The sequence below is a fragment of the Crinia signifera genome, chromosome 6 (assembly GCF_055691185.1).
Source record: "Crinia signifera chromosome 6, ASM5569118v1, whole genome shotgun sequence".
Taxonomy (NCBI): domain Eukaryota; kingdom Metazoa; phylum Chordata; class Amphibia; order Anura; family Myobatrachidae; genus Crinia; species Crinia signifera.
The window spans coordinates 102,504,371-102,530,843 of NC_139222.1; the positions used below are offsets into that span (position 1 = coordinate 102,504,371).

Genomic DNA, 26,473 nt, shown 5'->3' on the forward strand with positions numbered 1-26,473 from the left:
AAATGATTGCCGCTTTAACAAAACCTGGAGATTTCTTACCAAATCTCTCATTTTCTGAATATCTCATCCTGTTACATTTCACCCTATATACCTATCCAGGGGTAGGGAAACCTAGACACGTTTCATCCCCTATGCCATATATGAGAACTGCAGAGGGACACCGGCATAGAACAAAGATGTCTGCGAATAACATCGTTGGACACTAGCAGCAAGCTGAATATTAACACTGAGTCACTCAATGATTCTGCTGTGTGTAGATGTATGTGATACTACACAATCTATATTAACGGATGGCACGGAAAAGAGCGATAATCAGAATCTAATTACTTACAGCTGCTGCTGGATGTGACCGTTATATACAAAATATAAAATATACTGATTTAGATATAGGGAAACCTACAGTATTACTTGCACATTATATGATGATGGGAGCTATTGATATTTCATTGTGAGAACTGAAAAGGGTGGCTATAGGTTGTGAACTTTTGGGATCAGTCCTACACATAGTAATGAGATAATTATATCATGCTGATGATTGTGTGTGTGTGTGTGTGTGTGTGTGTGTGTGTGTGTAGCGATGTAAGCAAGATATTTAATTAAGGATAGTTACAATATATGTTCATACACAACAATCCATCCACTATTAGATAATTGGGAACATGAGGTTCTTTCACTTCCTGATGTAACGAGTGCAAGAATGGTTAAATTAAGAAATTAAATCAGTGCAAACCCCCACCCTCTGAGATATGTGGAACCGCTGTAAGTATCCCGGCAAAATAAGCCAGACTTTACTGTCTGTAACGATATAAATAGATATCAATGTGTGATGCTGAAGGTGGTTTCATTTTTTTTTTTTAAATACACAAATATGGAACAAATACTGAAGTAATGTTGAAATGTCCATTTATGCAAACCCATTTTGTTTTAACATATAAACAGCATGGATTTAGGTGCTAAGAAGGTCTACACTTGCCTGCAGGGAAGTAAAAGTTTGCGCACCTGGAGGGAGTACTTTCCTTTAGAATTGTTTAAATTAAGTCAAAGACCATCCTTTAAGGAGAATTAATAATGTGTTCCTTGCTTTGCAGGAGAGTGTATAATAGCCTCTGTAAGCTCACACAATTTTCTGCCACCTCTGATGTGACAGAGAACAATAAATGCACATATCTTGGTGCATGAATGGGTGCACTCATGCAAACAAAAAATTGTTTGCATGTGATGCCCTCGGTCGGCACCGGGTGACCGCACCCCCCCCCCCCCCCGCAGTGCCCTCGGGTCCCCCCCAGCCCCCTCGAGCGGGAGGCGGACAGTATTGCGTCCGCCTCGCCGCCCGGATACTGAGACGCGCGTGCGTGGGGGACACACGCGCGTCTCAGTCAGATGGAGCGCCGTGTTGCTGGCGGATCGCCAGCAACACTAAGGTCGGCTACATCTGTATGTATGTTATGGAAATTATATTTAAAATAAAGAGAATATGACATCTATGATCCTGCAAGGAGGGGGAGTCAGCCACAGAAGTGAATTTGATGGCTTTTAATTAACTGATTCAAACTTGCAGGGGAGGAGAGGTGCCCCATTTGGAGCAGGAGCCTGGCGGCAGATGACTCCATTGCCTCCCAGAGTTACGCCTCTGGGTTGTATGATTTTCCAGTTCATAAAAGAGCCCGAAGGTCAGCTTTTGCATTAGAGAGCCTTCTACATAATGTTGGAAATTTAATAGGATGAGAGATTCTAAAAGTGAGAGATTTGGTAAGAAATCTCCAATTTTTTAAAAGCGCAATCATTTACACTGCGAAAAGGTCGGAGGACGCGTACCACCGCCCCTCGTGGGCTTGCCACGCTTCGGGTTGGCGTTGATAGTGGGGGTGGCGTGGGGGTGCTTTTAACATTGTAAGCACCCATTACGGTGCTTATACAATTAATAATCTTATAGGGGGCCATTTAACATTGAAAGCACCCATTAGGGTGCTTATACAATTTAAAATCGTATCCCATCGCATTGTATGCCATATACAATGGTATACGATTTTAAATTGTATAAGATCGGGTGCCATCGCGTCACATCGCATCGCATACCATTGTAAGGCTTATGGTATACGATGCGATGGGCACCATGCTAGGAAACAAGTACCCTTATAATTTAAAGAGACCCGCTATGCACATCTGTCTGATGTGTTACATGCCCAGAAGAAGGGTCAGGCTGGAGATTGGTGTAAACGTATTGGTATTCTTACTACCAAGCCACATGCTGTCCTGCTCCCCCCCCCCGTGCCAAAATCCCCCATCATCTTTGAGACAGCATAGGCAAACTAGTTTGCAGAGACAGAGAGGGGTTTTTGAGCACAGCAACATTCTATACAGTATAAGTAAATAGTATATATCGTGCTACTGTTCTCTTTAAATCGACATGGTTACAATACTTTAAATGGCATTATTAACCAGTCGGCATGCCCGGTGTGACATCACAGCCTCTCCGTTCTCAGTGTTGGTATTTTGAATGTCCAACTTGCCACTGTTAGAGCATCTTCTCCAATAGTACTACCAGGGTATAGTTTCTACAGGGCTTATACGTGAAATAAGCAGCTGGTTGCATGGTTACATCCTATGATTAATCTGAGGCTACACTGTACCACCACCCCTACCCAAACCCTATGCCTGTCCCATGCAAATAATTTACTGCAGCCTCAGGCAATATCAGACATCCTTATATTGCTGGATCAGTCACATGGAGACTCATTCCACCAACAACAGGACAGAAAGCAATCATGTACAGCACAGAAGAAGCACTTAGGTAAGTGACCTACAGTATAAGGGTGACTCGGTCCGTGATACAAGAGTGCTTTTTATTTTAAAACAACAAAAATAATTGAATCTATAAAGACTGTTATGCAGTAAAGCCTAATTACACGTTTACAGATTAAAGATGTAGCAGGTAGTAGCTTACTAACTCGGAAGAACATTACTCTGATCCAACAAGACAGATACATAAGATCCATGGATGTACATACAGAACCAGGAAAAGAGTTCCATTATCATACATACCAATAACACACCTAAAGCTACTTATGCTTTGAGGACTTACTTTTTTTGCATGTTTGTATTTAAGTCAAGCTTAGGTAAGCTGTGGCTCTGACTATATTGGAGCTGCAAATCCTAGCATTTGGTCACACTGACATGATATTGTCCCCGCTTTTAAGTTAATAATACTGGATTTCTGATTAATCCACCAGCGCATCCAAAGCAAAGAGAAGCTAATGATTACAGGTTCCCCATTTTTATTTGGCTTCCAAATCACCAACGATCTCCAGCCTTATAATCCTCTCCTTCCTCAGAATTCCTATTGCCTTTCCACTATGTACTTTCAGTGGTCCTACAAGCCTCAGTTTCCTAACCTTTATTCATGTTCCCTGCACATGCTCTGCTCTGACTCTTTTTCTGTCTGCACAGATATGAAGACTGTGAGGAGACAGCTTTCTGGCTCTTGGACCGCGTTCAGTCTCCCTCCGATATTGGCATCATCTGTGGCTCTGGCCTGGGGCTTCTTGCAGATACTTTGAGCAACCCAAAGACTTTTGATTACAGCCAGATTCCACACTTTCCAGCAAGTACTGGTATATATCACATCAATTAATGTCCAATGAGGGGGTTAACTTTTGTACACCGTAAAATGGATAATTATGACATAGGAGGAATATACCATTTATGTTTACTTCAGTGTAGGTATATATATTGGAGCAGTGCATTAGGCACAAAGTGCACTGATATACTGACATGTACTTTTATGTATGTCATTCCAGTGGCTGGACACTCTGGACAGTTAGTGTTTGGTACCCTGCAGGGCAAGAAATGTGTCTGCATGAAAGGTCGTTTCCATGTTTATGAAGGATATCCGCTGTGGAAAGTAAGATCTGTGATGTTTTCTTGTGACAAACCCGTCATCTGTGTGCTTCATTTTGGTTATCATCATTCAGTCTCTTAATATAAACTCATTCAATCTTAAAACTGTATTCAACTCTTGTTTCATACATGCAACTATGCCTCTGCTTCAATATTTACCATGTATTTATTACACTCTTCAAGTCTAGAAAATGGGTTAGTTATCCTAATTCTAAATATATGTCCTAATTCGTAAACTTCATAAACCTCTCCTATCCAATCACATCCCCACGGTACAGGCCACACATATCCTCTCTCTTTTTACATATCCTCTCTCTTTTTACATATCCTCTCTCTTCCATCCTCCTGACCCCTGGCCAAACTGCTGGGTCACTCAGAGAAAGGAAACGGTAGTCCACAGGAGTTGGGCAGCCATTCACAGAAAGGATTCCTTTTTGGAGGCACACTTTTGAGTAATAGGATAGGATGTTTAATGAGTAAAACTTAACTTTTATTTCCAATTTATTTTAAAATAGTAATAACTCTGTGGTGTTATTTAGATAATCATATATTGTCGGTATATGATTTAATTTAGGTCCTTCAATAGGACAGCTGATGACACATACAGATTATATGACTGTTGTGAATAATTCATTAATAATCCAATAAAAAAATATTAATAAGAAAAGTATAGTACTTTCCCCATCTTCTTAAGGATACATGTTATGTTATATGTGAAAAACTTCTTTACATTATGTGTTATCTAACTACTTAACGGCCCAATACCACCAACGGGTATCATTGTGACTTATTGTGTATAATATTTTTATATTTTTTGATTGGATTATTAATGAATTATTCACAACAGTAATAATTATATAATCTGTATGTGTCATCAGCTGTCCTATTGAAGGACCTAAATGAAATCATATACCGACAATATATGATTATCTAAATAACACCACTAACTGCCACTGTGTCGATACGGTCATATGACAATTTTCAGTGGCCAACATTGTTCACTGTATTTTCGTATATGCTGTCATTTAACTCTTCATGGCAAATTATGCATCATATGAAAATATAGAGTTATTACTATTTTAAAATAAATTTGAAATAAAAGTTAAGTTTTACTCATTAAACATCATATCCTATTACTCAAAAGTGTGCCTCCAAAAAGGAGTGGACTACCTTTCCTTTCTCTGAGTATACTAGTACTTGATTCCTGGGGGCACCTCCAACATTGTATAATTATTATATGTTACCAATAATATTACTCTTCAAGTTGGTTCTTTAACATTATCCGCATCAATTTCTTTGTCCTGTGCATGATACTACCACCACCTGCTTTCAAACTGCTGGGTCACCATATCATTCAGCACACCAAGAACCTTTGCATTCTGGTAGAGCTTATGCAATAAAGATTATCCTTGTGTACCTATCCAAGCCTATTCCCTATAGATTGTAAACTGGCCCTATCTGTAAATACCCAGTTTGTTGTATCACTGTCTCCAATTGTAAAGCGCAGTGGAATATGCTGTGATATATATACACGATGTGTCCACATACATCTTGGCTATTTTCTCAATTTGTCACAACACGTAAAACACGGCTTAGCTGTTTTTCCAAATGTAGCAAGTAAATGGATTCTAATTTTTTTTTCAGCAGTAGAATTTGTATAAAGTAATAGATTAGAGAAGCACATTTTTAGAAAAATCACAAAGTGTGACTTTTGCAGAGTCCAAGGTGTGCCAAATTGTGCCATACATGGCACAATAAATCAAAGATGTATGTGGGCACATGTAAGAAACTGTTAATAAATAAACAATTCTGTATGTACTAACAAATGTACGGTAACACTTCTCTTGCACTGTGTGTCCTATTCTGTATTCTGTATACCTGAAGTAGTTCATTGGTGCTTCTGCTATGTGCCAGTGAACATCCTCTCAATTCTCCCCTTTACATAGCAAACCTTCACCCCACCAATCTCTAACATTCTGCTCATGTCTGTAGGTCACTTTCCCGATCAGAGTGTTTATGCTGCTGGGGGTCAAGGTCCTAATAGTAACCAATGCGGCAGGATCACTTTGTAAGACGTACAAGCCAGGAGACCTAATGGTAATCCGAGATCACATCAATATCCCGGGTTTGGCTGCCTTAAACCCTCTGCAAGGTCCGAACGATGACAGGTGAGAAAGTCAGTATTTGTCTTGTTTAAAGAAAGGCCAAGCTCTAGAACAATATGGGGAAGAGAAAGATGGTGCACTAGAACAGCCTAATGGGGCCCACACACGGGGTGATTTCAGGGCATTTTCTAAGTGATCTGACTTATACTGACTAGATAGCTTAGAAAATGCCCCTATATCGCATCGTGTGTAGGGGCCATAGTGATAGCAATGCGTGGCCCTGCTCACCGGAGAACACTGGCCCTGACAGATCGCACAGCACACAGCTCTGGCACATTGCTGTGCAGTGCTGGGTGCTGAGCGATCTAGCTCAGATCGCTCAGCAAAATCTCCCTGTGTGCATGCCCCATTAGACATTCTGTGGTTCTTTAGAAGGTAAGGAACCACCCAGCTATACATTAGCTGAGACTACAGATTGCTCTTCTCTAATATGGAATATGTATATGTATGACATGTTTTATACTGGTCAGATACCCAGCGATGTTTTCAGATGTCTAGTCTAAAGTATACATGATTTAGCTTTACATTTATAATGGTGCAATGTTTTGCATAGTGCAGCGTTATTAGTTTATATGGCTATGTCCTGTGTTATTGTATTGCAGATTTGGTCCCCGTTTCCCCTCCCTCTGGGATACATACGACTGTGATTTGCGTACCACTGCCATGGAAATTGCCGGCAGGCTTGGCCATGCAGAGCTCACACATGAGGGGGTGTACTGCATGGTTGGGGGGCCAAACTTTGAATCAGTCGCAGAAGCCAAATTTCTGCATTTGCTGGGTGCAGATGCTGTGGGTGAGTGATGTATATTTATATTCCCATACACCCGGAGGTCAGTGACCCTTTCATGTGTAGTATGCAATGACTATAAAGTCCAGTGAGAGTTAGTCATAACATGCAGGGTTTAAATACAAACTCCACCTCGTGTAAAAGTTCATTAGTTCTTACCACATACTGCTTGCTTGACCCTCAATTAAGTCTTAAGAGTTTATTTACAAAGCGTTGGGTTGTAACCTCCTTTACGCTGCAGAAAGTGCTTTACCAATGGACATAGTAAAGGCCCACACACACTAGGCCATTTTGAGCTGAAAGTAGCTCACTTTTGGTGTTTTGAGCTACTTTCAGTGGCTGGGACGGGTGAAAATCGCTCAGTGTGTACACACATTTCCCACCTAGTGATTTTCACATAAGTGCTCCTCATACATGCTAGGTGAAAATGCCCAGTGTGTATGAGGCATAAGGAATATACTGAACCATATTTAACACTTAGGGGGGTATTCAATCTTCGGGTCACGGCAGACGAGCTTGCTCGCCTGCCGTGACCCAGTCCCGTTCTCGGTCAGCTCGACCGAGAACATGCAGGCGGGATTCAATGTCCTGCCTGCAGCGGGACGAGAAGGGGGCGTGGCCGCGAGTTGCGGCCAGGAAGTGACGAGATGCAGCCGGCAGCTCGTCACTTCCCGGCTGTTCTCGGCAGAACGAGCCCGACAGCTAGAGATGTCGGGCTTGTTCTGCCAGGAAACCCTGTTCAATGCTGTCGGGGAAGACAGCATTGAATAGGGCCCGTCGAGCATCTCCCCCACGGGAGATGCTCGACGGCGATTGAATAGCCCCCTTACACTCAAGTAATTAAAACAAGAGCCTTTTCCAATATAGAGATGCTGTTATGATATGCACACGCCCAGCTGTATGCAAGCCTCCTGCTTGCTAGGACATACCCCCAGAACTGTCCCTTACATTCTATACATTTGAGATTCATGTTATACATCTCTTTTAACCTGCTTATCTTCGACTTGCTGACATATCTCGCCCCCCAGGCATTCCCTCACAATTCTTTGACAACTTTGCTTGTTGGCTTCAACACATTCTCTCTTCTGACATTGCCCTCTCTGACCATCACCTGCGCTCATTTAACTTATTCCTCTCTGCTTTTCCATCTCCACCACCTAAGACTACTATCACTAAGCTATCACATTGAAGCTATGGACGCTGCCTCCCTAGGCTTCTTCTTCAACTCACCTCTCTCTTTCTCATATCCTGAGCAAGTCACTTCCCTACATAATGCATTTCATACTTCTGCTCTAAATTCTCACTCCACTGACAACTCAGCCCTGGCACACCAAACACCTGCAAAAATGCTCACGTACTGATGAGCGACAGTGGTTGAAGTCATGCTCTAACGCAGAGTTTCTCCCTTTCAAACTTGTGCTTTCATCCTTTAGTGCTGCCCTTTCCCTTGCCAAACAGCCATCTTCTTTCAGTCTAAAACCCTCAGCCGCCTCTTTGCCACTGTCAACTCCCTCCCCTGCCCTCCTCACTCTCTGTTCTAGATTTTGCCACTTATTTCACATCCAAAATGTACTACATACATCAGGACATCACATCCCACCAGACCATCAGCAATCAACAGCCTCCTCTCCCTTACCACCCTTCCCCACCCCTGACATCCTTCCCACAAGAATCTGGTGAGGAAGTCATGGCCCTGATCCACACTCCTCCCACCTCACCACTTAACCTATCCCCTCTCGCCGACTCCCCTAACTCTCTCCCTCTGCCTATTCCCATCTAGCCCACCTCCACAATTTCTTCCTCTCATCAGACACTGTCCCCTCAGCCTGTAAGCATACTCTCCTCTAACCTAACTGTAAAAACCTTAACCCAGTCACCCTCTCCAACTACCGACCCAGGACTTTTTAATGTGCTGCTCCCTTTCTCTGGAATTCTCTACCTCTCTCCTTTTGGAAAGAGTCCTAATTCTAATTGGTACGGGTCATAAAGTCGACCACAGGAAGGTCAACATGCATTGGGTTGACCACCGAAGTTGCTTTAGGTTGACACGTGAGAAGGTCGACAGGGTCATTAGGACGACACAATCATTAAGTTGACATGGGGAAGGTCGACAGTCAAAAGGTTGACATGGGTTTTTCACAGTTTTTGTCCCGAATGCGACATGGACACCATATTGGTGCACCACTGCACTCGCCACGCTACACTTGGCACAGTATTCTATTCTCCCTCCACGCCCTAGTGGATGGTAGGGCAGGAAATACCGCCTGTCGGCACATGTTGGCTTAAAAAAAGTGAAAAACCCATATCAATCTTTTGACTGTCGACCTTCCCTATGTAGACATAATGCTTGTGTCAACCTAATGACCCTGTTGACCTAAGCCCATGTCAATCTTATCAGATGTCAACCTAAGGCCATGTTGACCTTTAGTGGTTGACCTAATGCATGTCGATCATATGACCGTGTACCACTCCAATGCCCCCAGCACAGTTTTTGTAATGAACACGCGTTTGAAACATGCACCTTGGGTTCAGGGCCGGTGCAAGGCACCGGAGCGCCCCAGGCGAGTCGGGGTGGGGGCGCCCCGGTGCCGGGGGGAGGGGGGGGTGTGGTACCTGTTGAAAAAACTTGCGTCCCTGCAGTGCTGCTGGACCGGTCAGGGGTGTCCGTGCCGCAGGGGTACCTGCGGCGCCGTCATGTGTATAAAGCTGGCTGCGGCCGGCGGGGTCCCTGTAGTGAATAGAGAATAACTAGCGCTTTCCGCACCGCCGCGCGCATAGTGCTAGTTATTTTCTATTCACTACAGGGACCCCGCCGGCCGCAGCCAGCTTTATACACATGACAGCGCCGCAGGTACCCCTGCGGCACGGACACCCCTGACCGGTCCAGCAGCACTGCAGGGACGCCAGGGCGCAAGTTTTTTCCACAGTTCGCTGGGGGTGAGGGGCGAACTGCCGCCCTCCAGATGCCGGCGCCCTAGGCAAATGCCTAGAGCTGCCTAGTGGTGGCGCCGGCCCTGCTTGGGTTTCATGAAACAAAGAACAATAAATAAATGGGTTACTTTAAGTAATAACAACTATAAAAATAACAATGGTGTGTTTTAACTCACAGCAACCAAGTTTTAAATTTAACAGCTTGTGTAGTCACGCTAAATACAGCTTATTCTGGTTCCTAGTAGTTACCTAATGTTATATTTCTGCGATAGGCACCGTGCGTTTTGTACTAGAACCTTTTGCATGCATTTTCAATGACATGCAATGCAATCTTGTCCAAAAAGTTTATGCAGCACATACTTTTTGTGCTGTGCGATGTGATGTCGCATCGCATCACACCTGTTAAATTGTACTGTGTATGGGCACCTTCATACCTTTTTTTAATAACTAATGTTTTAGCAAAATGTCACTGCTGCATCTGCATATAAGGTATTGGTTCCATTTGCTATATGCTAGTAAATAGTATTATAGGCAGCGTGTTAGTATGATTATGACCATGATTAGTACAGAATGTAAACTCACTTCAAATAGTCACATCACATAACTGGTAGAGCATGCCCAATACAGACCCATCCACTCACATAAGTACTCTGCCATGCAGATGCTTTGATGTTTCAAGGCTGAGATTGAAAAACATTTTTCAGGTTAAATGGACAATGACCCTTTATAATTGGTTCATTCTACTGTATACAGGATTAGAAGGTCTATTGCCGGTCAGAACAAAGCTGCAGGATACATAAAAATGTCTGTGTGTTTTTTTTTTTTTATAGAGTGATTTAGACTTAGTAAAAGTGTCTGATAGGTCATTAGAGAGTAGATGAAAATATTTAATCAGTCTGCACCAGCTTAAATTGGATTAAGCCACTAACCATACACAACACAAGCTGTTTGTGTATGTATATACTGTATATATATATATATATATATATATATATATATATATATATATATATATATATATATATAGTGTTCATTCTAGCACCCGCCTTATTTGAAAACCCATGCAGTTCCTCTTCCCTGCCTGGGGTGTCGCTGTCTGCTGTAGTGCTTGTAGCACAGTGTGGTCTGTATATCAGCACTGATGCAAACTAGACCTGTGCTAGAAACACCACAGCAGACAGCGACACCCCAGGCAGGGAAGAGGAACTGCATGGACAAATGCTGATCAGGAACTTAGTAGTGCTATTTAATTCTTGTGATGGGCGGTTTTCAAACTGAAATGGAGAGGATTATTCCTTATACATAAAGGGTGTGTGTATATGATTTTTATTAGATTAGATTCAACTTTATTGTCATCACCCTAAAATTAGGGTGACAAAATTCAAGTTTTGCAAAATACGGTACATAACAATAAAATCTGAATGGTCCACATTACAATTAACAATAAAACCTAGGTCCCATAACCCTCCCCCCATGACCCAAATTAGTATTTAATTCTAAAATAGCCCTAGGAAAAAAACTGTTCCTCATCCTGCTGGTCCTCCTCCTCATACAACTAAAACTTCTACATCAAGCCCTTATTTTGCACATAAAGGATGGCAGCACTCCTATAGAACTGCGTTGTAAGAAAAGGAATGGGGATAGAGGTGAAAGAAAAGCAGAAGTGCGCTATATATCTATTTTCACCAAAATGTAAACAATTGTAAAATTCAGTATGTTTATTCAAATCTTCAATGGACAAATTATCTTCATATAGACATTTCTCATATAGTTTCCAATATTCGATCCAACACCTGATTTTATCAGTTCACAAGTATGGCCCTACGCGTTTCATCCACTAGGACTTCTTCAGGGGTAGTCTGGATCCAATCATATAATGCAAAAAACTTCCTCAGCATTGAAAACGGTATGATATATTGTAATAAAAAGGATGTGCTTCCTTAATCACAGTCTGTGATCTATTTTCCTAGGAACTGGCACCTTTGCCCAATATATGTGTGTCCATTATAATTAAATTTAACGTATACTGTATATCCCCTTTGCCTTTAACCCTTTGGGTGCAAACATTGCTGTGAGAGATATGCACAATATCTGCTAAAAATGCCAGTCTCACTCACAGCGCAATATTTAACTTAACTTTAATTAAGTGACTTCAGATCATTTGCCAGCAAAAACTAAAGTGATTCATATTACTTGACTATGGCCTTGGCATTTGCAGTAGATAATTTGCACGTCTCACAGCAACTTTGGCACTCAAAGGATTAACATACTATTGCGCCTCCACCCCATAACAGTTAAATTAAAAATGATACTGTTATTACCCCTAACTTTTGAATTAACTTTTAAACTATTTGGTCCCCTACTTCTATTATTTATAGCCTTCCAATGTTTTCTGTACATTAGTGAATCTTTCTTTATGCAAAGTAGTTTAATGGTTGGAAAAAATATGAATCAATGATAAGACCACAGAGTTTCCCCAGCGCAAATGAGATGAGTCTGAGAAGTTTATCTACTTTTTAGATTGCAGCCAATCAAGAACAGTCTTATGAAAGACTACTCCTGATTGGCAGCATAATAATTCAGGTCATTTACTGGCTTAATGACTTTTTTTTCAACATACTACAAAGCAACTGAAACAAGTTACTGTAAATAGCTCCATGGTGCCCACACTTGCAGACACAAATTAGGAACATTTCACGATCTGTATTAACAACGCCTTAATTTAGAAAAATTGCTGCCCCTAATACACCCAGCCACACACAAAATATTTTTTGGTACTCTTTACCTAGAAGGGCGCCCGCGATTGGAATCGCGGGCGTCGGGGGTAAAAAATCGCGGGCATCGCGGGTAAATCGCGGGTACATTAAAAACGGGTGCCCGCGATTTTCCCATAGGGATCAATGTTAAAAACGGTGATTGACCGCGATTTTAATGTTAAATGCCTCAATGCCCACGATTTGGCCATAGGAATCAATGTTAAATGGGCCACAGAGCCCTAATAGTCACCGTGAACTCTGAAATGGCCCCCACAATTGTTAACGCCACCCCACGATCAACGTGAACCCGAAGCGTGGCGAGCGCAGCGAGGGGCGGCGGTACGCGTCCTCCGACCTTTTCATGCCCTACTATCCACGTCGGCGTGGAGTTGAGAATAGAATAGTGTGGCGAGCGCAGCGAGCCACCGAGCCCGAAGCGTGGCGAGCGCAGCGAGCCCCGCGAGGGGACGCGGATACCTTCACAGGTAAACGCGTCCCCTCGTGGGCTTCACAGGTGTCCGCTTTTCGCCACGGACACCTGTGAAGCCCGCGAGGGGACGCGTATATCTGTGAAGGTATCCGCGTCCGCTCGCTACGCTTCGGGCCTCGGTGGCTCGCTGCGCTCGCCACACTATTCTATTCTCAACTCCACGCCGACGTGGATAGTAGGGCATGAAAAGGTCGGAGGACGCGTACCGCCGCCCCTCGCGGGCTCGCTGCGCTCGCCACGCTTCGGGTTCACGTTGATCGTGGGGTGGCGTTAACAATTGTGGGGGCCATTTCAGAGTTCACGGTGACTATTAGGGCTCTGTGGCCCATTTAACATTGTTTCCTATGTAAAAATCGCGGGCATTGAGGCATTGAACACTAAAATCGGGTCCAATCTCATTTTTAACATTGGTCCCTATGGGAAATCGCGGCCATCGCGGGCATCGCGTCGCACCCGATTTTTAGTGCATTCGATGGGCGCCCTTCTAGGTAAAGAGTAACTATTTTTTGCTTTATTCACACCATGACTCGTAGAGAGAATAGGGAAATCATCGCAACTGTCCTGGTTAAGGTGACGTTATCCATATCATGTACACCTATCCTGCCATCCACAAGGATTTCTAATGTTGAGATATAGGAAATGTCTCCCAATTTGATAAAGTTATAAATCAAATATTTAATAATTGTATGGATTAGAGATGTATAGATTTCTTTTTACATCTGTAAAACTAGACAATTTTGATATATATTTTTTTTTAACTGTGAAATTAACACAAAAAGATGGTTTAAATCCAATAAAATACTTATTTTAGAAAGTACTAACCTGAATTAATACTCATTTCTCTGCAGGTATGAGTACAGCTCCAGAAGTTGTGGTTGCAAAGCACTGTGGGATGCGAGTATTTGGACTCTCGCTTATTACTAACCGTGTGGTACAGGATTATGAGATGCAGGAGTCTGTGAATCACAGTAGTGTCCTGGAGGTGGGAAAGCAGAGGTCACAACTTGTGCAGGATCTTATTACTAAGTTGGTCGAGAGCATCAAATTCAAAGAGGAAGACAGAGAGGAACCAGCATGAGGCATTACAATGTGCAAGTGCTGAGTAGTCTGCCATGCATGTATCATATACACAAGACCACACCCTGAACATTTGCTGGACAACTCCTCCTTTACACAAATCCACTACTTTCTTATATATGCGGTAAACAGAAACTGAATAAACTATATTGCATGTGATAAATTGTAAACAACAATGAAAATAAAAAAAACAGTACTTGATCAGTGATTTACTTTGTTATATCTTATAGAGATTTATTTGAATAAAACAAATAAATTATAGGGTTTAAGGCCTTTAACGTTGCTTGCAACTCCCATAGCTCCTGCGTCAGCAATATACACAGGCTCACCACTGCACAGTACAACAGCCACATTAGAAGACTGTGAAAGATTTTTGCACACCACCTCTGTATAGTAATGGACAGGTTTTTAAGATCGAAGATTTAAATCTCAGCAGTACTCAGCCATCGGGTTGGCACATCATCGATGGTAGAACATTGGTACTAAATCGTAGTAAACACCTGACATCAGTAATAGACCATTAATGGTATCGACAAATCAATGGCAATGACCATCCCTAGACTAAAGAAAGGGGCCTACACTCGGGGGGGGGGGGGGGGGGGGGTGCTGAGCGTTCTGAGCAATACTAGATTGCTCAGAATGCTTGGCAATATCGGTAAGCACACAGCGATGTGTCAGTACTGTGTGCTGAGTGTTCTGTTAGGGCCAGTGTTCTCAGCGTAGAACACTGGCCTGGTCGATTAATAGCATGCTAGATATTAATCGATGGTGATAGCGATGCATCACCATCGCTGTGGCCCTTACACACGGAGCGATATTGGGACATTTTGTAAGAGATCTAGTGAGATCGCTTAGAAAAAGCCTCTAAATCGCTACGTGTGTAGGCCTCATAAGACCTGCAGTACAGAGGCAGCCTAGCAAAGAATTAAGAGCAGTTCACCCATCGAGATTCACTGCCAGTCACTTACAGCCACAGTGAGAGTGAAAACAATGCAGACCAAATACAGAGTGACCACATTTAACTATTCTCCAGGGACAGGTCAAGGTTTTTAAAATCAATCCCTACTCTTCTCCCATATCATACAACTTTAGCTTAAAAAAAATAAATAAAAAAGTAAACTTGGTGCATTATACAGCAACTTCGGTAATAAAGGCACGCTAATGGTCCAGGTTAAGTATATCTATACTTCATTCTTATTATACAATCTGTGCTTAACCATGGATATCCTGAGAACATGCACTGTTGGTGTGCCGTGTTGACCAAAGTTGGAAAACACTGTTGTAGCGGTGTGGTATATTAGGTTAACAATGTCTAGTCAACAACAAAAGTTTGACATGCACAAAACAAAGGTTGACATGGAAAAGGTCGGCACATGAAAAGGATGACATTCTTTTTTTTTTTTGGTGCCAATGGCGACACATGGACCCCCAATTAATGTACTGCATCCCCCAGCTTCGGGCTGGGACACTGTACTATTCCCAATCGGAGTCCAGGAGGATGTTGTTTGAAAGAAAGAAAATGTAAAAAAAAAAAAGTGAAACAAAAATTAGCATAAGGTAACTTAGGGAAATCGCATCGCATGGGCCATTTTAAGGAGCATGCAATGCGATTTTCCTATGTAATTTATTCACTGCTCTTTTAGCCCTGGGGGGATTGCATCGCACCTCCCGCAAAATCGCATGCGATTTTATAGGGTGTGCGATGCCATTACATTAGCTATACAATAATATGATTGTATGTCCTAAAAATAACTTTTATGCACCCCCCCCCCCCACTATCCACGCCACCTTGAAGCGTGGCAAGCGCAGCGAGCCCCGCGCTGGGCGGCGGAACGCGTCCTCCGACCTTTTCATACCCCCACTATCCACGTCGGCGTGGAGTTGATTCTATATAGTGGCGAGCCCGAAGCGTAGCTTCAGGCTCGGTGGCTCACTGCGCTCGCCACACTATATAAAATCAACTCCACGCCGACGCTACGCTCGCCACACTTCAGGGTGGCGTGGATAGTGGGGGGTGCGTAAAAGCGATTTTGCGGCAGGTGCGATGCGATACCTTGGGGACACATAAAGCAGTGAATAAATTACATTAAATATTGCGTCGCATTGCACATCGCATGGCAATAAAATGGCCCATGCGGTGTGATGCGATTTCCCTACACAGAATAGCCCACTAAGCAAATAGCTCAGTGGGCGCCCAACTAACATATAAGTACCCTATTGACTGACCTAGCCATCCGGATACCGTAACTGGGGTGTTTCAACTTGCGAATGGCCTGAGGTAACTAGCCAAATAATTTTTTGGCATAAACGCACTTGCTGGCTATTATATTTATAAATAAAAGTTGCACTCATCAGCCAAGAAAAACCTACTCCTGCTCTATCCAATGTTATTTACCACTTTTTTGGAGTTCTGGGTGTTTTTGTTTTGTTTGTTTTTTCAAAAGACATCGGCCACCGGGGGGAGGGACACGGAGGGGACGGAAGTGTACAAAATGACAACAAGCGTGGTTTTGCAATGGGGGAAATCCCTGCTCTAATGTTAGAATGCTACAAAATATGGCAGCATCACCTGTCCTTTAAAGTCCCTCCCTGTACTGTAGGCATGGATGTATGATCACTTCTCCACCCACAGAGCAGTCTCTTAACGGCACGCCACGAACACAGGCAGCTTCACAGTCACTTCTCCACTCAGTCAGCCCCCCATAGAGAGAAGCTCAAGGCCGCCATATTGGCACACCTCCGTCGCACGGGTGTGGCAAGATGACGACCGCATCCGTGACGTAACCGTGTCGCCAAGGTAACGGATTGATAGTAACTTGGACAGAGGGGAGCGAGAGAGCGAACTCGAAGCGACATTGACAAACTAGTGAAAATATAGGGAATTGGAGGAGAGTCGGATGAGAGAGAGAGAAGCACAGAGCGACAGAGAGTCAGAGACACAGTGCCACAGGCAGACTACAGATGACAGTGACCCCGCCAGACATTACTCTCAGGACACAGACATCTTCTGAAGTCTTTAGACATGCTGGAGCCCCGTGAGACAGACTGACGAGCAGGTCTTAACTGTAGAGACACACTACTATGTTACTGCATAAAAATCACTGGAGACAGACTGGCTGACTGTCCTCTCTAGTGACTGTCATATAAAGCTCTAGAGGCAGAGTGATATCTCTGGAGACAGATTAGAGTTGCCTGTGGAGACACTTGGCCACAGAAATCTGTACGTCCTGTATAGGACTGACAGGGTGTCACACACAGAGACTTCATCAGAGACGCACTGCTTTGTTCATGGTAAGATACATTATACAGATTGGGACATTGGGGGCAGAGCTTCTTGAAAGGGAACAGACTGAAATGGAAATTATGGGTGTAATTTAGGAAGTGCAAAGCTGCCCAAGGTGCCGTGCAGCTTTACATTTCTCCACCTTGTACCTTGAAGTTTGCACGTGTGCCAAGATTTCCTCCACCTTAAGGCCCCCATCCACTGCTATGGTTTTCTGCAACGGATTGCATAAAGTGACACATCGCATGTCCTTTTCATGCGATGTGAGGTGCATTCCCATGCGCCTTGTAGCACAGTTGCAGATCCTATGGGCTGCCATGAATATTTGTCGCAGCCTTTAGCCTGGCCCCTGGCTAGGATCGCATACGATACATTTTATGCAAAAGGACCGCATACAGGGGCAGATGTATTAAGCCTTAACAAGAAATAAATGCAAGGGTGATAAAGAAAGATAAATGTCCAGCCAATCAGCTCCTTACTGACTTTTTTCAAACACAGCCTGTAACATGGCAGTTGGCAGGTGATTGGCTGGACGTTTATTTCTCTTTATCACCCTTGCATTTATCTCTTGTTAAGGCTTAATACACCTCCCCTAAAATGTATTATTTGCAATCCTGCCGCCTGGCAGCTGTTGGGTTTAACATAGGTTTAGAGAACAAGATGGCAGCATTAACTGTGAAGCAGACATTTGCATAGATGAAGGGGAGGATGTGGGACGTGCAAGGGTAGTTGCTTCAATGTATTGTGTGGAAAAGTGACATTTTATTTTTAAAAGTAAGATGACTGAAATAAGTTAAAAGGGTGGTGAGGACTATTTTAGATGGGGGATAGCTGTGAGAAGGAACAGACGTCTCTTTTCCTCAGCAGAAATCCAAAATGATGCTTCATGTTGCACTTCAGTCAAACATGGGTCTTCAACCTATGGCCCTCCAGATGTTGTGAAACTACATGTTCCATCATGCATTGCCACATTTTTTCCTATAAGAGCATGCCAAAACTGTCAGGGCATGCTGGGAAATGTAGATCCACAACATCTGGAGGGCCACAGGTTGAAGACATGTGGTGTAGAAGCACATTTGTAGACTGCAATCATTGTACTACAAATACAGGCTTTTCTCGTGACCCCCTGCTCCCATAATTAATTTAAGCTGTAACTGAGGCCAAAACATGTGGTATTTTAGGAAACTGAGTTGTGTTTGTTGAAAAGGGCAGCAATAGTGATGTGAGGCTATAATGTTTACATCAGTGGTTCCCAAACTCTGGGCCTGATCAGAGAATTTGAAAATGGATCGATTATCGAACGATTGTGCTTGTGTAGCGTGCGCATTACACATGGATGAATGTGATTAGCGAAAGGTAATGTGTATGAATCATAAATACAAAGCATTCGGAGCCATTGTATTTTATACTGTTTTCTAGAGCAGGGGTCCTCAAACTATTTTGCTCTTGGACCCCGTCAGACAATAAAAATAATGACAGGACCCCAGTAAGTTAAAGCAGAAGGTCATCACATCACATGTAGTCAGCAGACAGCACATACATGGCAGCATTGTGGAGGCACAAAATAATGTGAGGAGTCTGAAGTAACAGAAAATTCAACAGATTTTTCAGACTCCTTGATTTACTGATTGATATTAGAAAAGTGATCAGCCTAATGGTCAGCAACTTGGAGTCATGACCCCGTACTGAGAAGGTCAGGACCCACTTTGGGGCCAGGACCCACAGTATGAGAACCGCTGTTCAAGAGCAAGCAAAATGCAACATAATAAACAACCACAAGATGGCACACTTCATTGGAAAAATTCAGTACTCAAATATACATATACTAGCCCACTGGAAGGAAATGCTTCAAAAGCTAGTAAGGGAGCTAATGAGAGTGAGAAAGATATGTAGTTTCACTTGCTGCCAACAGATGTCTATTATCTCTCTCTCTCTCTCTCTCTCTCTCTCTCTCTCTCTCTCTCTCTATATATATATATATATATATATATATATATATATATAGATAGATAGATAGATAGATAGATAGATAGATAGATAATAGACACGAAATAAAGTAAAATATGGTTTGCTAGCTGCCATCCTTCTCTCTGCATAGAGGTGAGAAACCTGCAGCCCTACATCTGTTGACTACTGGGTTTCAGATGGCTGACAGAAAATCTCTAGTCTAGTCAATAGGTGACACCAGAAGTTAGACATGCAAACGCACCCAATATCCTGACAACCAACTTTTTTTTTTTTAAACCGACTTGTTCATACTTTACCAGCATAGAGGGAGAATATAATAGTGTGCCGAGCGTAGCGAGGAACCATGTCCAAAGTATGTCGATTGCTAGGGGGGGTGGTACACTTATACAGTGCCCATGTACACGTATCGATTTTCCATGTTGTTCCATAATGTCACTGTCGGACTAATGCATGTCTAACTTTTGTCAAACAAATTAACTCATGTCTTTTTGGGACGAGATGTAGTTCTACTGTGAAAACCAATGTATTTTTTACATCTTTTTTTTTTTTTAACACAAGAATCAGCCCGCCACCTACAGCGCAGGGGTGACGGGGACAGCCCTTGGCTTCCGCCGTGGATGGGTGAAGCCTGGGTGGACCCCTTTGTTAGGGAGATCCCCACTCCCACAGGCACCCCACCCAGGGCTTACCAGCCACGGTGGTCTTGGTTCGGCCGGTGGACTTATAAAAAGTGTCCCCCGGCTGTGGCATGACACTGCTGGCTGTTAGAGCCCGGTGCTGGTTCCAAAATATGGGGGACCCCCCCAGTCCTTTTGTTCCCCCCCCCCCCCCCCCGTATTCAAGGAACCAAGGCCTGCTTAGGGCTGGAGGAGGGTGGGTAAACCACACGCCATTTTTTTTTTTACTTGTTTTTTGGACAGAACTGTCAAACTGGCCAGCCTGGACCTAGTCCATTTTGTTTGTGATTTTTGGTAATGTTTACCAAATATCACACCCTTTTGCAATTTTTATGTTTTCTATGAGAAAACATCTGGATTTGATGTGTAATGTGCAATTTTTACCGCCAAATACACCCTATTACATTTGCGATTTTCGAAAAACGTGCGATTTTGTCTGTTATTTGCCTATTACATTTCACCCCCGGTTTCGACCTATTGACTGTCTGACTAGACATTGTCTGCGAGCTATACCACACCCTGTCTAACTACGTCTTCCAGCTCCGTAATATTATCTATTATAGGTTGAGTATCCCTTATCCAAAATGCTTTGGACCAGAAGCATATATATTTTAATGAGGTATCTTGAGGAGGGGACCCATGTATGAATACAAAATGCTTTAAAAAAAATAAAGTACATTCTGGATACTATGATTTCCAGATGTCCAGTCCCCTGCAGCAACTGTATTTACCATGCACTTGCCCTAACTGGCCTATTATTGTAATTCGGTATTTTCTTGTTTTTTGCTCAGCTATGTATTGTCATGCACTGCAGAACCTTTGTGGCGTCATATAAATGATAATACAAATAATAATAATCCCGACTGTTACAATCCTGATACTCACAATGCTGGATCCCAATGGTAATTATTTTGGTTATTTTTAGGATTAGGGAACAGATGGTTAGGGTTAGGCTGATTGGGGGGGGGGGGGGGGGTATGTATAGGCTGCTAGAGGGCCGAGTTACGGTTAAATTACTCATCAGGATTCTGACTACCAGCATTTCATACCCAACCCATTACTTTCAATAGAAGATCGGCCTCTAACTCTGAGTACTCAAGTATGCAAGGTGACTCTATGCTTTCTCTTGTTGCTCAGGACATAAACATGAAGCAGCAGCTTAAAACCAGCAGACATTGCTTTGCAGCTTGTAATCAGTGTCCAAATGTCCAACACCAGACCCACAGTCATACAAGGGAGACAACTGCAGTGAACAAGGCTACCATACATCCCACAGGTAATAATAAGGACTATACAGAGCAAAGTGCTATCAATGAACAATAACAAACAGATTTATGCACCAAACCAAAATACATATGATTGCTCATTTGCATATTCACTATTAACTGTTATTTTGTGTGTATTTATCAGCTCTGCTACAAATCAATAATGACAAACACAAAAGGAAAGAGAGGCACAAGCCCCTGGCTTCAACAACATGCCGCCAGCTCGGAAAGAATCATGATGTTATGAGAAGAAAGCTGAATGTGAACATCCCTTCACTGCTGGTATGTGAAATATTCAGGGGTTAAAGTGAGGGGGGACAGGGTGGAACTGGGTTCCACCACCTCTAATGGTGAGGTGGATCATTTTAACCTCCACATTGGCTCTGCACAGTAATTCTCACAGAAAAGCATTCTAGTTTGTAGGGGGATGCCAAAAACCATACCCTGGGCCATCAGGGTGTGAAATAGTATCCCCATAAACAGACATTTATATTGTCCATGATAATCCCCTCCTGCTTCAAAGGATGCTGGGAATGTGTGATTTTTACATGAAAAAATATGTATAAACAATAACAATTCATAAAAATTACCTTCCAGTACTATAACTATGTATCTAAAAGATAATGCCAATAAAGAATACCATGAATGTATCGAAATCAGATAGTTTACTTCATTAAATGTATCCTCCTTGAAGTGCAAGTTTTCTAAACCTCACTTTCTTCTACAGCAGTGGTTCCCAACCTTTTTTGTCTCCCGTAACCCTTGATTAGGCTTTTCCTTTATGGGTACCCCCTCGTGAAATTTTTAGGGGGCGTGGCCTAAAAAAGGGTGTGGTCTCATTTGAAGGGTGTGGCTTAACAGGGGCAAGTCATATTGGCAATGACGAGAAAATAAAAAAGTGCAACCACTTGATCACAATATAAGCTCAGCCCATTCTGCGGACAGCATATAAAATAACAGAACACTGTCAAATCTCTATTACTGAAGCAAAAGACATTCCAACGGATCACGTTAGCCTTCCAATAGTGCCAGATACACCTATGCCCCTAAAAGTGCCAGATACACTTATGCTCCAATGGTGCCAGGTATGCCCCCCCAAAGTGCCAGCAACAAGTATGCCCCACAGTGCCAGCAATGCCCCACAGTGCCAGCAACAAGTATGCCCCACGGTGCCAGCAACAAGTATGCCCCACAGTGCCAGCAATGCCCCACAGTGCCAGCAACAAGTATGCCGTCATAGTGCCAGCAACAAGTATGCCCCACAGTGCCAACAATGCCCCAAAGTGCCAGCAACAAGTATGCCCCACAGTGCCAGCAATGCCCCACAGTGCCAGCAACAAGTATGCCCCACAGTGCCAGCAATGCCCCACAGTGCCAGCAACAAGTATGCTCCACAGTGCCAGCAATGCCCCACAGTGCTAGTAACAAGTATGCCCCACAGTGCCAGCAATGCCCCACAGTGCCAGCAACAAGTATGCCCCACAGTGCCAGCAATGCCCCACAGTGCCAGTAACAAGTATGCCCCACAATGCCAGCAACAAGTATGCCCCACAGTGCCAGCAATGCCCCACAGTGCCAGTAACAAGTATGTCCCACAGTGGCAGCAATGCCCCACAGTGCCAGTAACAAGTATGCCCCACAGTGCCAGCAATATGGTATGCCCCCACAGTGCCAGCAATGCCCCCATAGTATTTCCCAGCAGCAGCACACTCACCATTGACGCTGCTGCTGGGGAGAGGACAGTCCAGTGTCCCCCTGCCGTGTACCTGCCACCGCTGCTTCTCTCAGGGAAGGAGAGTACAGCACACTGCGTATCTCTCCTTCCCTTCACTGTGACTGGGCTGCCCGCCAATCAAAGTTCGCGGGCCGGCTCCTGATTGGCTGCCGGCCCGCAAGCAAGCTCTGATTGGCGGACGGGCGGCCAGTCACAGGGAAGCACACTGACTGGTAGGAGAGATGCGCAATGCACTCTCCTCCCCTCCAGCAACCTGTCTGACTGCCGCGGCCGCCATTACAGGCCGGGCCGCCGCGTACCCCCGAGCGGGTGGACGCGTACCCCCAGGGGTACGCGTACCACAGGTTGGGAACCACTGTTCTACAGTCTTCCTACTGCTATGTGTCTCTGTTATTACCCAGTTTTGTTCAATTACTTTTGTTTCCAATTTAAGGCACACCAGAATAAGCTGTGCTGTATTAGAGTCCGTTACTAAATCATTAAAAAATATCTATCTATGTATATGTTTATATTTAGAATACTCATAGTTGTTTATCAATTTGTATCACTCCTTCAGTCCTGTAGTGAGACATCTATATTCAGCTTGCGCTCCCACTGCAAATACATGGAGCAGGAGAATGCTGCCATTTTGAAAAAGATAGTTGAGATGGAAAATGGGAATATGAATAGTGCCAGTGAGCTCCTGAAACAGTATGACAGGGCAGAGGTGAGTGTACAGTTGATGGAAACATATCATTATTCTTGGTAATGGTTAGATGCATCTTTATTTGTGGCACATATGATGTAATCAGATTAAGGGGGATATTCAATCCTGGTGCACGACTGTAGGGATGTCCCAACGGCTGCGACACTGTCCCGTTCTCGGCCTGCTCAACTGATAATCGGGAGAGGGGATTCAATGTCCCACCTGCAGAGTGCCCCAAAGGGGGTGTGGCCTCGAGAAACAGTTGTGGACTATCACGATCCGGACTGGAGCTCAACATTCCACGTCCGTTCTTGGCAAAATGACCCTGACTGCTTTTAAAGTTTTGCCGATCTGCCTCGTCGGAAATAGAGGTGGGGGATTGAAAACCCCCCTTAGAAGGACTGCTTAGTGCACACATTATAATGTACAGTAACATTGTTTCAGTTTTGTTGTGTGATTAAAACACAAGCTCTGCAATTAACAAAATTTCTATTTAGCTTATTATTTTGCTTTTTTATTGTATTAATCTCTGCTGTATCCATTTTCTGCAAATATGTCTTTCTCAATGACAGTAAAAAGATCAGTACCTTCTGAAATCAAATTTATTTTCTTTCCCTATCATTTGCCAATGAAAAAAGAGTAGCTCAGTGCAGAGGCGTAACTAGAACTTTGTGGGCCCCATAGCAACATTTTTGATGGGGCCACCCTGCCAATGCCCATTACACATTGTGCAACACACTTTATTGCCCCTTTCAGAATATGTGACACACCGCAATGACTGGTACACAATATGTGACACACCGCAATGACCCTTACACAATATGCGACACACCGCAATGACCCTTACACAATATGTGACACACCGCAATGACCCTTACACAATATGTGACACACACCGCAATGACCCTTACACAATATGTGACACACACCGCAATGACCCTTACACAATATGTGACACACACCGCAATGACCCTTACACAATATGCGACACACCGCAATGACCCTTACACAATATGTGACACACACCGCAATGACCCTTACACAATATGTGACACACCGCAATGACCCTTACACAATATGTGACACACACCGCAATGACCCTTACACAATATGTGACACACACCGCAATGACCCTTACACAATATGCGACACACCGCAATGACCCTTACACAATATGTGACACACCGCAATGACCCTTACACAATATGCGACACAACGCAATGACCCTTACACAATATCTGACACACACCGCAATGACCCTTACACAATATGCGACATACCGCAATGGCCATTATACAACACACTGTAATACCCTTACACACTGTGGGACACACTGCAAGGCCCCATACACGTAATACCCATTACCAGCTATGCCAATAGTCACAGCCTGGCAAACACATAAAAAAAGAAACACATAAACACATAAAAAAGTAAATAAAACATGTTTTGTGTCTGCGCATGTGCAGAGGCGTCTCTGCGCATGTGCGAGCGGGGCGTACGGCCAAATCCCGCATGAAATGTGGACACTACGAACAGGGGGTGGAGAGGGGCGTGAAGGGCTATTTGGGCTCATTACCATATGCATACACCCCGCGTTTCATGGGCGTACCCATGCAAACGCTGGGCGTACGTATGGTAATGCAGTCGTGACGCACGTGTAGGGGGCGGACATATGACATCGCCGGATGTCAGCTGCCCGCCCAGATCACTGCTTTTGCACGGAAAAATGTCCGTGTGGTCTGAGGTTGCGGGAGCTGGTGGAACACTCGGTCCAGCATTCGATGGTCTGCGACCATCGAATGATGGGGGAGGTTCCCTGAGATGGAGGAGGCGTATTCCGTGAAAAATACACGTGCGGTCCGTTCGGCCAGCTTCTTACCGCGTACGGACGGAGTGGCCGATCCGTATGGAAGGCAGGGTTTCGCACGCACGGTCCTGGCCGCATATTCGGATCTGGCCGCACCAAGCAGAATAAGGGCCTTTGTCTTCTCTCTAAAAAGACTCCAGAGACAAATATAGTGCTATATTGTCCAAAAAAATTGGATACATTTGGTGACATTTTTTTTAATCGCATGTATAATCACACCCACAGGCGGTCTGCCTGGCAAGTTTCATTCCTATATCCTGCTTTAACTAGAAGAAACTCAAAATGCAGATATATAGTGCAATATTGTATGTCACCAACATAAATGTATTAATAAAATACACTCACAATATAAAATGAATAAAGCGCATATCACCATATAATAAAGGTATTGTTCCTCCTGGAGATCAGAGTCCTATTGAATAAACCCGAAGATGTCCTGAGTAGGAGTGGAGATTCAGGGCCTTATTCTAGTTCACTCTTTCTGACAAAATACTTCTTAGATACTTCTTAGATGGACAAAACCATGTGCACTGCAGGTGGGGCAGATGTTACTTGTGCAGAGAGAATTAGATTTGGGTAAAGTTTTACTTCAAAGTGAGCTCTATATTGCAGTGTAAAAATAAAGCAGCCAGTATTTACCCTGCACAGAAACAAAATAACTCCTCCAAATCTAATTATCTCTGCACGTTACATCTGCCCCCCCTGCAGTGCACATGGTTTTGTCCATCTAAGAAGGATTTTGTCAGAAAGAGTGAACTAGAATAAGGCCCTCAGTCCCGGAAACTGTTATGCTTCTGAAGCAGTCCGAAAGTGCTTAAGCAAAGACATTATGTTTTGGACTGGAGACAACTAGCCGTAGGGTATTCCAGTATGGAGGAGTATTTGAACAG

General features: G+C 43.7%; 3 protein-coding genes across 7 annotated transcripts in view; 2 read left to right on the top strand and 1 right to left on the bottom strand.

Annotated features, from left to right (window-relative positions):
• LOC146007877 (purine nucleoside phosphorylase-like) overlaps positions 1-14,333 on the top strand; it is a 37,119-nt gene extending 22,786 nt beyond the window's left edge. For both annotated transcript variants that reach the window (XM_083146602.1, XM_083146603.1), the window contains 5 exons: positions 3,448-3,611; positions 3,798-3,901; positions 5,890-6,065; positions 6,665-6,855; positions 13,875-14,333. In XM_083146602.1, the coding sequence (XP_083002728.1) occupies positions 3,857-3,901; positions 5,890-6,065; positions 6,665-6,855; positions 13,875-14,104 (642 nt within the window). In that variant the 5' untranslated portion in view covers positions 3,448-3,611; positions 3,798-3,856 and the 3' untranslated portion in view covers positions 14,105-14,333. The remainder of the gene's footprint in view (positions 1-3,447; positions 3,612-3,797; positions 3,902-5,889; positions 6,066-6,664; positions 6,856-13,874) is intronic.
• Positions 1-26,473, bottom strand: part of HCK (HCK proto-oncogene, Src family tyrosine kinase) — a 137,806-nt gene that overhangs the window by 106,787 nt on the left and 4,546 nt on the right. Inside the window, exons 1-2 of one of the 2 annotated variants that reach the window (XM_083146594.1) lie at positions 16,673-16,841; positions 13,849-14,002 (exon numbers count right to left, since the gene is read on the bottom strand). The gene's annotated coding sequence lies outside the window, so the exon portion shown is untranslated. Of the gene's footprint in view, positions 1-13,848; positions 14,003-16,672; positions 16,842-26,473 lie in introns of those variants that run through there. The other variant, XM_083146595.1, reaches the window with a different exon arrangement.
• C6H20orf96 (chromosome 6 C20orf96 homolog) overlaps positions 16,805-26,473 on the top strand; it is a 35,875-nt gene continuing 26,206 nt past the window's right edge. Inside the window, exons 1-4 of one of the 3 annotated variants that reach the window (XM_083146599.1) lie at positions 16,805-16,900; positions 21,169-21,307; positions 21,442-21,578; positions 23,588-23,737. In XM_083146599.1, coding sequence (XP_083002725.1) covers positions 21,178-21,307; positions 21,442-21,578; positions 23,588-23,737 — 417 coding nt within the window. In that variant the 5' untranslated portion in view covers positions 16,805-16,900; positions 21,169-21,177. The other 2 variants (XM_083146597.1, XM_083146598.1) reach the window with 2 other exon arrangements.